General features: G+C 52.0%; 1 protein-coding gene across 1 annotated transcript in view; it reads left to right on the top strand.

Annotated features, from left to right (window-relative positions):
• Nucleotides 1-11,203, top strand: part of LOC113204486 (uncharacterized) — a 23,201-nt gene extending 11,998 nt beyond the window's left edge. Inside the window, exons 4-9 of the mRNA XM_026419663.2 lie at nt 2,513-2,773; nt 2,886-3,095; nt 3,537-3,644; nt 3,794-3,946; nt 4,136-4,444; nt 10,126-11,203. Coding sequence (XP_026275448.1) covers nt 2,513-2,773; nt 2,886-3,095; nt 3,537-3,644; nt 3,794-3,946; nt 4,136-4,444; nt 10,126-10,533 — 1,449 coding nt within the window. The 3' untranslated portion in view covers nt 10,534-11,203. The remainder of the gene's footprint in view (nt 1-2,512; nt 2,774-2,885; nt 3,096-3,536; nt 3,645-3,793; nt 3,947-4,135; nt 4,445-10,125) is intronic.
• The last annotated feature ends 3 nt before the right edge of the window (nt 11,204-11,206 follow it).

Here is an 11,206-nt window from a genome sequence, read left to right as displayed (position 1 = left end):
GAAAATCCAACAGTGTGCTTAGCGTACTGTTGAACTGTGTGCTCGGCTTGGAAAAGCATGCTGATTAAACAGTTTTCCTGGGCAAACACACTGATTAAACAGTGTGGTGCTTAGCATGCCGTTCCGCCAACATGCCTACCCGTGCCTACCCAAGCTCACTGTTAAATCAGCATGCTTGTCAAAGCGAAAGCACACTCTTGGATTTTCAGTGCATTGTGAGATACCTGCAGTCAGGTTCCTTGCTAACATTAATTAAATGGTACCTCTGAGCCGGTCAATTGGAGCAAATACAAATGGCGATTTGCGCCCATCTTTGCCAATTAAAATTGAGCATCTATGCGTACTAGTCTAATAGAGTCATCTTTGTCATATGACGATTCACTATTATATTTTTCAAAATAAGAATCAAATCGTTTTTCCGAGATTTCAAAACGTAAAACACTTGAATGCATCCTCTGTCTTCCAGTGTCGTGCGATATTTCCCCTCGTTTAGGAGGAAATACTCATGACAGAGCGCCGGCCACACAGCAAAGTCCTTCCCGAGGGGGTATTCACTTCCGTAATGCCCTGTACGCTACACCTGGGTATTACTTGTAATGTAATACCGAAAAATAACAAAAATGCTATAAATTGGCAAAATTTTGCGTGTAATACCGGCGTAATACCCGGTAATACCAGGTAATTCTGTGTATTACCGAGTACTCTGTACAAGTTTTATGGTAGTGAATACCCCCTCGGTCCTTCCAGCACAAAATCATCTCTCGGACGACACGCAGCCGCGTTGAGAGAGGGAGAGAGAGAAGGGGGGGGGGGAGTGGCTGGGTTAGGTGCTGCACCGCAGCGCCTCTACTGCCCGTCAGGTTGGTTGGTGACACTGACCTGGTTCCTGGTTGTCGATGTGGTTCGGCTGCTGGGTGGCGTTTGAGTCGGAGCGTTGGCCATTGGTTGAACGTCGCCGCGAAGAGCTCTATAGTGGGGGAATGTGAAAGGGACCACTCATGATCACTATATAGGGTCCAGAAGCATGGCTCCCTCCTCAGATCTCACTCTCACTGCCGACATTAGCCCTATTATTAAATTAACAAGTAGTGGCCGGGCAACGTGATGCAATTAAGCAAAGCAGGGTAAGGTGAGATGAAGAGGAAACTCCAGTATCCTGCGCATGCGCTGCGGCTTTAGACATACGATTCCAGTACGTTGGGTTTTTAAGCACGTCACAACACCCCTGCGCTGTCGTCTTTGGCAAGACAACGTTTTCCAGTCCAAATAAGACAAGTTGAAATTTCGATCCGTGTTACTTACTAATGTATCAACTAATGGAATTCAGATAAAAGTTAACTACCACAATTTCGTTCAGTATTCTAGTCTTATTCGAGATATTTGCTGAGAACACATGATTTGTCAAGAATTTTTCCAATCAACCAAAACCGTTGTAAAAATCGAGAGTATATTTTTTACGAGTCCCTCCCCACTTCTAATCCGGGGCAACGGTACGTGTCTCGGGCTCGGGTAGGGGAAAGATATAGAGATAGAGACATAATGCCTTTGGCATTTAGATCCGGGGAAAGAACACTCTAAAAGTCAAGGGACAATGTTGTCCGTAGATTTGCAACGATTTCGTGCACATCCAGAAAGGATGCAATTTTGTTCCCTTAATTGGACAAATTGTGTGAAGTTTCACACAATTTGTCTAGTTTTAGGAACAAAATTGCATCCTTTCTGGATGTGCACGAAATCGTTGCAAATCTACGGACAAAATTGTCCCTTTACATTTAGAGTGAACGGATGTTTGTGTTTATTATTGCTGTAAGCTCCGATTAGCGGGTCCCGGGTCCCACGCTAACCACTAACCAGAAACACGTGACGTGATCCTTAAACGACATCTCATCTCGTAACGACTCTGCAGGTGGATGTCGCCATTCGGATGGAACGGCGCCCCCCATCGCCTCCTGACCCCGTCGCGTCACGGCAAAAGATGATGAGGGAGGGGCGGGAGGAGCTTCTCGTTCAACCAACGGCAGCGGCAAAACGTTCAGTACGGGAAAAGTAACAAATCTATGACAAAATTAATGAAATAAATTGTCATCTAACCGATGACAAACCAATCACAAATTACTTTCACGTATTTTTACACGGGAAGTGAATCTTGAAGCGCGGGTAGGTTGCTGCTTGGTTCGCACCTCGACGGCTTTGGGCGCCGCCTTATTGCAACTTGACGCAATATGCGTTCCCCACGCCACGGCACCTGCCAGCCAGGGAAAAACCGAAGGGCAACGGAAACTTGTGTTTTTGTTGCCTGTCGGAGGAAGACAAAACCAAAACCGTCCTTTTCTTCGGTTTCATGTATCTCTTCTATTTTACAGATGCAAATTAAACTATCTCATCATGTGCTCACCTGAAGTGCGCATTAAGCGAAGGAAGTGTCTTGCTTGTGCCAAGCACTCCACCGCATAAGTGCGTCATCTTCCCTGAAGGTTTTCTCTGACGAGTTCCCATCGATTTGCTGTTGCAGGCTAAGAAGCAGGACGAGGGCGTGACCAGGCTGCTGCCAGCGCAGCCCAACGCCGTGGCCCGCCAGGCCCTGGACGTGCTCAAGCAGTCGCGTCTGCAGGAGCAGCAGGAGCAGCTGGACCAGCAGGAGCAGCAGCAGCAGCAGGTGCAGAGGGTGGCCCAGGCGCGCTACCTGCAACAGGCCGTGCCCCCCTTCAGGCCCATCCCCGGCGCGGACGGAGGGGCGCCGCTGGTGGGCGTGGCCGTCATGGCCAACCCCCAGGTCAGTCAGCGCGCTGCAGGGGCCCGTGCGCTCGGTGTGCCTTCTCTTCCCCTCTGGCTTGGCTCCCGCCCCGTGGCCCCGTTTAACATTCTCTGTTCGCCCACACCTGCAGGTGTTCGCCGCCGCGCCCTCCTCGAACCTCGGCTACTCCAACCTGGCGGCCGCCTCCCGCTGGAACACGACGCGACCCCTCCGCCTGGCCGCCGTGCCGCTGGCCGCGGCGCCACAGGTGCAGCAGCTGCAGCAGGTGCCACCCTTCCAGCAGCTGCCCTCGTCCATCTCCAGAGTGGCCTCCGTGGCCCCGGCCGGCCCGGGCGCGCAGGTCAGCAGTGGGCTGTGGGGTGGGGTTGGGTGGAGTCGGGTGGAGGGGCGCCGGTGGGTCGGTCAGCCCGCCCACCGCGCGTGCTGCGCGGGGCTGCCTACCCCACGATTGAAAGGCGTCTGGCCGCTACGCGATGCGGCGCGCCCGGCACCCGGCACTGCGCGGCCGTGCAGTGCTGCGCTGTGCAACATCATTGCTCGCCGGGCCTTCAGAACACTTAAGCCGTGACCGGCCGTGACTTTAAACATTCGCCGGTTATCTTATTACCGCGATGACTCGCATGACGACTGATTCACCATCTCAAACAGATATACGATGACGTTGTTTACATGGTTAGATTCATGGTGGGGCGTATAGGGTGTGTCTGCGCAAAGTCCCGATCCGTGCGCACACGACTAGAGCAGTGCGGCTTGTTGACCACGTTAGATGTTTTGTCTCCAGGCGAACACATTGCTGCCCTCCGTGTCCGGAGCCACAGTGATGGCAGTCCCGGTGCGCGCGCCCGCCGCCTTCAAGAACGCCCTGCAAGTCGCGACTGGGAACTTCCAGGTACAGTGACCCTGCTAGCGTTACGTACCGGGCGGAGGTATCGGAAACACGTCGTGCGACGAACCATCATTGGGTCACTGTTTTTCTTACGGGGGAAGCCTTGACGGCGAAACCTGAACAATGGGATTAACGAAGCTGCATCTGCCTAGATGCCCGCTGCGAACGCCGCCCCCACCTCGCTGCGTACCCTGCCCCTGCTAATGGGCCACTCGGTGTCCGCACTCTCCAAGGCGTCCAACATCAGCGAGGAAGCCATCCTGGCAGCGCTGCAGCAGCGCCAGCAACAACTCCTGCAGCAGCAAGTAAGACACACAAAAGACAGCGCCCATGTGCATCGATTTTCTTTTTAAGTATTAAGAAGTATGAAGGTAGTTTAAATCAACGATGTATCTGGATTCAGCGTGTATATTATTCACACCACCCCCTTGATCAGTTCAAGTTCGGACCTATCTTCACTCCCCTTGATAAAATTAATTGCGATTCATTTACAGCAGCATGCGATGACCACAGTGGCTTTCCTTCCAACCCTCCCCTCGACCACCTCAACAACCACTACTTCGACCACCACGACGACGACCACGCCGCCACCACCGCCTAAGCCCGTCAGCGTGTTACACAAGTACCCGCTGGCCGAGCCCCCAAAGGTGATGAACGCTCCCAAGGAATACTACCCCGTCGGCTACGATAAGAACTTCGACGACAACTTCGTGTCGCGGGTTGAGCTGCCGGACACGTCATTCCACTGCGGCGACCAGAAGCACTTCCCCGGCCTGTACGCCGACGAGGACCTCGGCTGCATGGTAAGGACGAGCATGGGAAAAGGAAAATTAGTTTTCCGGGCCGAAGGGTCGACAACTCGTGTACTCCTGTGTACAAGGGTGGCCGTACTTCGACAGTACTCCGTTGAACTCTGGCTGTTCTCCGGCTAAACTCCGAATACTCCAGGTCTTACGGTACTCTTGTACTCATGTGTACACAAAATTTCGAGTTTTCGACTCCCCCGACCGGGCTAAACCCGTTTGGTGAAGAAAATTGCGTTTGTGTTTGTGTGTCTTTGTTAGCGAAAGCGAGCAACGAGCGGATAACACAAGAGAGGTGATTGTAGCACCCGCTAAGCGTGTCAAAAGGCAAAACGCGTTGTCTCCAGTCCCAAGAGCTCTTTCTATGCCTCACACGATTAGCTGAATAACAGCCACTCAGATGATGAGGCTGTGGAGCCCACAGGTCTCGCACGCTCCCAGGCGTACGGCGCGTCCAAAAGGGCAAGGCCAGGCTCGAAGAAAAGTACACAGCAAAAAACAGTAAACAAGGACAGAATTTTCAATGAAAATACAGTTTTTTCTGTGCTTTGGTGGGCGTTAGTTTTTGCAGTTTAGCGTGTACACTGTAAACCCAACTGTGTACTTAGTACTACACTCTTTTTTGTGTACTTGAATGCACTCACAAGGAAGTGTGTACTAAGTAGACACACTCTAAATGTCCATGGCCATTTAGAGTGCAGTTGGGTTTACAGTGTAGAGATGAGCCGAGGTGATGCATGCAGGCGCGGATTAATGGGGGGCGGGGGGGCGATCGCCCCCCCCTATCGTCTCTAGATAGCCGCCTGAAAGGTAGGCAATTTGCGACACAAAACCCCTTGTATGTAGGCAACCGACAGTGCATCGCCCCCCCTGTCAGCCGGACCTTAATCCGCGCCTGGATCCATGCGGGGCGGGGTTGCATATACTCTCTAGACGCAATACCAATCACCAGTCGATTCGAGATCGATGGAAAGAGGACTAAGTGTCCTCTCAATTTACACTGCCGATCAAAATTAGCGGTCCACTTTTTTGCTCTGGTGCCATTTCCATGTTTTTCGAGCTACAGCGCTGAGACTTTGCAGGTAGGTGCTGTCATTATTCGTTTTGAGGCTCACGGAGTGCGCAACCCGTGCGCCACCCCTTACGAGCTGTCTAACCCCTACAGTTGGGGAGGGTAAAAAAATCGGTCTAAACAGCTTCGAAATTGCCACTTTCAGTGCTCACAAAGTGATGAGTTTTCATGAACCGACCCAACTTTTTGACCTCTTTCGATCGGCGTATACGAAGTTGTGATCCGCCAAACCCACCCCCTCCCAGAGTCACCCCCACCCCCTTCAGGGGGTGAGTTTTGAGGAAAGTCCTACGGAGCTGAAAATCCTGTGGGGACGTCCCCTGTACCCGGCCCAGGTGTTTTTTTTTCGAATCGGATCATCCCCGCCGAAACTACCCCCTCGGAAGTCCAACCCCTGGTTGAATATCGGCCATTTTGGTCCCTAAGGGTTGAAGTGAAGGCGTGAAAATTTAAAGGGAGGTTCCTTTTCTGTTCTCAAACACTTCCATAGTGGTGTACCCGACGTCACCATCTTCAACCCCTTCCTAGGGGGTGGACACCCCCATGTGCCCCTGCACCCCGTCAGAAGGGGATGAAGGTTGGGGTCCATGCGGATGTCTTAAAGAACACCCAAAGGAAGATCCCCACCAAGTTTCGTGTCGATTGGACCAACTGTTCCCCTTTCAGAACCAAAAACCTGACAAAACGTTCAGAAACTACCCCTCTGTTCAACACCCCGTAGCGCCGAACTGAAATGGGGTAGCGACCCTTTTCAAAGTGTACAACCTCGGCCTAACCTTCATCTCAAAGGCCGCAAAGTCTTGAGCCCATGCGGTGCTGCGCGGAGCCGTGAGACTGATGTGAAGACGGTACTGCACTTGATCAGGTGGCAAAACCGACACACGTGACCGCACTGTAGAGCTTCAGAAAGAAAGAAAACGTCCGTCTTTTGGGGGCAATTTGGCCCCCTGGCACTAACATTACATTCTGCAGTTGCGATTCCGCGTCGGGCAGCGTTTTCGCGATTGTTGGTGCCATTATTGTCTCGTGCAAGTGCTGGCCTAGCCGCGTCTCGGGCAAGTAGGCCAGTGCAGTACCATCTTCACATCAGTCTCACGGCTCCGCGCAGCACCGCAGGGGCTCAAGACTTTGCGGCCTTTGAGATGAAGGTTAGGCCGAGGTTGTACACCTTGAAAAGGGTCGCTACCCTACTTCAGTTCGGCGCTACGGGGTGTTGAACAGAGGGGTAGTTTTTGAACGTTTTGTCAGGTTTTTGGCTCTGGAAGCGGAACAGTTGGTCCAATCGACACGAAACTTGGTGGAAATCTTCCTTGGGGTGTTCTTTAAGACATCCGCATGGATCTAACCTTCATCCCCTTCTGACGGGGTGCAGGGGCACATGGGGGTGTCCACCCCCTAGGAAGGGGTTGAAGATGGTGACGTCGGGTACACCACTATGGAAGTGTTTGAGAACAGAAAAGGAACCTCCCTTTAAATTTTCACGCCTTCACTTCAACCCTTAGGGACCAAAATGGCCGATATTCAACCAGGGTTTGGACTTCCGAGGGGGTAGTTTCGGCGGGGATGATCCGATTCGAAAAAAAAAAACACCTGGGCCGGGTACAGGGGACGTCCCCACAGGATTTTCAGCTCCGTAGGACTTTCCTCAAAACTCACCCCCTTAAGGGGGTGGGGGTGACTCTGGGAGGGGGTGGGTTTGGCGGATCACAACTTCGCATACGCCGATCGAAAGAGGACAAGAAGTTGGGTCGATTCATGAAAACTCATGACTTTCTGAGCACTGAAAGTGGCAATTTTGAAGCTGTTTAGACCGATTTTTTTACCCTCCCCAACTGTAGGGGTTAGACAGCTCGTAAGGGGTGGCGCACGGGTTGCGCACTCCGTGAGCCTCAAAACGAATAATGACAGCACCTACCTGCAAAGTCTCAGCACTGTAGCTCGAAAAACATGGAAATGGCACCAGAGCAAAAAAGTGGACCGCTAATTTTGATCGGCAGTGTATAAGGTTTCGGTGAAAATGGCGGGATAGGCATGGCGAACAATGAGTGCCGCGGATTGACCCGCGCCCTGACTGGGCCGTACGTCTAATGCGATGGTGGCTTTCATTGCGGCCACCGTAACAAAGTTGTTCTCTTCTTTATTGAGCCATGCTCCCGCACCCGACACCGAGGAGGGCTATCGGCCGCCTGTCCACGTCCACTCGTGCGCGTGCGACATCGCCACCTCTCGACCCACCGCCGCCCGCCAAACAGCAGCTAGTTGGGAACTGGGTCACTGGGGCGCCATAGAGGCTGCGACAGTCGCGCGCGAAACTTTTGCGCGGAAAAACAAATGGCATGACTCGAGCGCAGGACAATAGTTCTGCAAATAACAGTTGGCGTGGTGTGTGGTCTCTGTTGGTCGTGTACGTGTGTGAGTGGAGACCTACTGTGAGCAGTGGGTCGCTGGGAGAGAGGTGACAGGCGACGACTATGTTGGCAGTCGGAGTCCGACCAGAAGTACGTGGAAGGAAAGCGAGGGGCGGGGCGACATCATGTAGTTTCGGATCACGATATTATTAGAAGTTGAAAGACCGCGCTTCTACTTTGAAGTAACCATACAGCCGTCTGTTACAGTATCGACAACGGTCTTGTTTTGATATTATCACTATTTCTCATTAGGACCGAACAAAAATTAAAAAAGTAGTAGAACCGAGTCTGCTAAGTTACTCGCGAAAAGGGCATGCATAGAAAGAGAAACTCAAATTAACGATAAAGCCCCCTCATATCGCGAATGAACGCGTAGTGGAAAGTGCACTCTACCTACGGTCTGTCAGTGCTACAACACAACAGTATGCGAGTTCGCCTTCGCCTACTCGGCCTAACCGTAAGGCGCCATGGTGCCTAGGATAGGCAAACCAGCAACACTGTTGTGTCGTAGCCCCCGACACTAGTCCTAGTTACCCTGTGACGTTTGGAAGTCTGCTACCGCTACCGGTAGTAATATGGGGGCGCACTGGCCGATCACACTCAGTCTGCTCTGGCTGCCGAAAGTCAAGGTTACGCAGAGAGTTGGCCACCTCCCCCTCCCTGCAGTCCGTCCGCGTTCTGCCCAAGCTCCACCCCCACCCCACCGTTGCTCAACGGCTACCTGCATCTCAAGGTGGCCTGGACCGTCCGCAGACCGTAGACCGTCGGTTCCCCCACACTTTCCCTTGGCTCGACTGCGATGGATATTACCAACGACGCCAAGTGATCAGCAGGAAACCGGTGCCGAGGAATCGGAAATAAAAAACGACGGAATTCCAAGAAGACTGTTTATATGGGCTCGTATGTTCTATAAATGAAATCTCTCGGGCACAATCCGTCCTGTGCACAGAGTGGGTGATTTGCGCCCTTATTTTCTGGTTATATTACGAGGTCGAGGGGTCCCCCATTGTTCAAGTGGGTGTACAATAAGTTTTAAGAGTCTTCGCGGTTATTCGAGAGTATTGGCGAGATAACGCGAGTGTCCGCGAGTATCTTGTGAGATTTTTTGTTTTTCGTGTACGAGTTTTTTTAAGAGGGGGATCCGTCGAAGATAATGGACATTCGCAAATGGTGTAGACGTGTGAATATGGAGGGGTGTGAAGTCCTGTGCACAAGGCTGAACGTGCTCCGCACATGCGGTGTGCGACAAAAACAGTAGAGGTAACCAGGTAACCGCATCCCTCGGTGAATATTCATTGGCAAGCTTTGTAACGTACCAGTGCACGCGACGAAGTGTGGTGAGTTCACCGGAAAAACAAAGGTGCTGAGACCACTTGGGGGTACCGGTGCTGTCTTGTAAGGGCACTACAAGGGTGGTGGTGTAATATAGCACCTTTGGGGGGGCAATAGTGTCTTCCTACAGTCGACGAATTACGGGAGCTCAGCGCCTGTGAGACTCGGGGTAGGCTAGCCCGCAGTACACGCATGCACTGCATGTGAGATGTTGCCTACCCATCAGGTGCTACAGGAGCTTATATTGGCTGAATTGGGCAGGTTCGCAACGGCGAATGATCGGCGTACTCTGGATGATTCCCTATCCGCGGATAATTAAGAGAGATTGATCGTTCGCGCTCCTGCATTTTATCCAGTTGAGGATCTGTCGTTTCCACGCGCAGCGCAGGCACCACCGGCAGGCGCTCAGGGTGGCATTTGAGGCGGGCGAAGGGCAGGCTGTGCTCATGGGGAATGGTTTTGATTAGTAAATTGTTTATCTGTCAGGCAACTCACTAAAAACGACAGAGGAGGCGATATGCTGGGAAGGCAACATGGCCCCTGTGACCCGCGCCGCCGCGTGCTCTGATCAGAGTTTCGAAACACGGGGTACATGATACATGGACATGTAAACACTATTTCCTGCATACATGCGCACGCATAGTATACACTATTTACCGAATATAATAATGGAAGGTATTCAGGGCATAGCGCATACATGGGGGTATTCAGGAGTTGGTGCATCATACGTGCACACACACGGCATGAGTTTGCGGAGTTGTGGTGAAACTATGTTTCGGCCGGCGCGATCCTAGCTTTTTCTTCATCGCCGCTGTTATCAGAGCGAATTAGAACTCTCATTTACCTTGCCATGTGGATTGTTCGCGCAGGTGTTCCACGTGTGTGCGCTGACGGATGACGGCCTCATCATGAAGTCATTCCTGTGCCCTGAGTCGACGCTGTTCGATCAGACGGTGCTCAAGTGCAACTGGTGGTTCTACGTGGACTGCAAAGCATCGCGCCGCCTCTACGACTCCAACATTCCCGTGTCCAAAAGCTACCAGCTCATGAAGGCACTCGCCTTCTTCTCCTCGTACAAGAAAACCCAAGAGGACGAGGAGCCACAAGTACCGCGAGGGCGGGCGCTGCAGCAGCAACCGTCTGCTACCAACCAGACGACACTCTCCACGACCTCGGGGGCCCCGTCCCCGACCACCGCTTCGACGACAGTGTCAAGTCGGACGCCAACACCTGCCGAAGTCATCGATGGTGACTCCCCATCAACTTCTGGGAGCTAGAAGCCCGCTCGCCGCGCTCGGGACGGTTCTCCGCGCGACAGAGACATGGACGCCGAATCGGCCTGATTACCGCCGGAAAGAGAAAGACGTCGCTTCATGTCAAGTGAACCTTTGTGACTGGGTGCCAACTAGATCCTGTCCCGACTGTGGAGACAAACTTTATTAATGAAATACCGCAGGCACAGCAGAATGTACCTGTCGACCCATTTTGCTGAGATACGCAGATGAGTGACACATCAAAATCAGACTGGCGGAGACTGTTGTACTCTGCATCTGCAACGTGATCTTACAAAGGGACTCAATTAATTTTATTTCGTCAAAAGAACTTGAAGCGTGGTTGTTTGATTCAATTATTGGGGAATGGCATTTTTACAGTAGAGAACACTGACTGATCCCTTTCAGAGGGAGTGATGATGATGGGAGTGCACAACCAGAGATGCCACGAATTGCTTAAAATCTACCTTAACTGGGTTCAACAAAATGTGTAGTGTGACAGACACATCTTTCTCATTGCACTCCCTTTCCAAAGTACAAGTGTTAGTGCAAGCGTTGTATCTACCAAAGCAATGACCAACATTCCCCAATGCTTGCCTGGATATGCGTTTGTTCTTTCCGTGTAAAAATTGGATCTAGATTAAGTAAAAGACTAAGGATTTAGTTGAAATTATGAGTT

Source organism: Frankliniella occidentalis, unplaced genomic scaffold (assembly GCF_000697945.3).
Source record: "Frankliniella occidentalis isolate FOCC.00 unplaced genomic scaffold, Focc_3.1 Scaffold21, whole genome shotgun sequence".
NCBI classification, from domain to species: Eukaryota; Metazoa; Arthropoda; class Insecta; order Thysanoptera; family Thripidae; genus Frankliniella; species Frankliniella occidentalis.
Note: the sequence above shows the minus strand (reverse complement) of the source record. Positions and strands in the feature narration are given on the sequence as shown.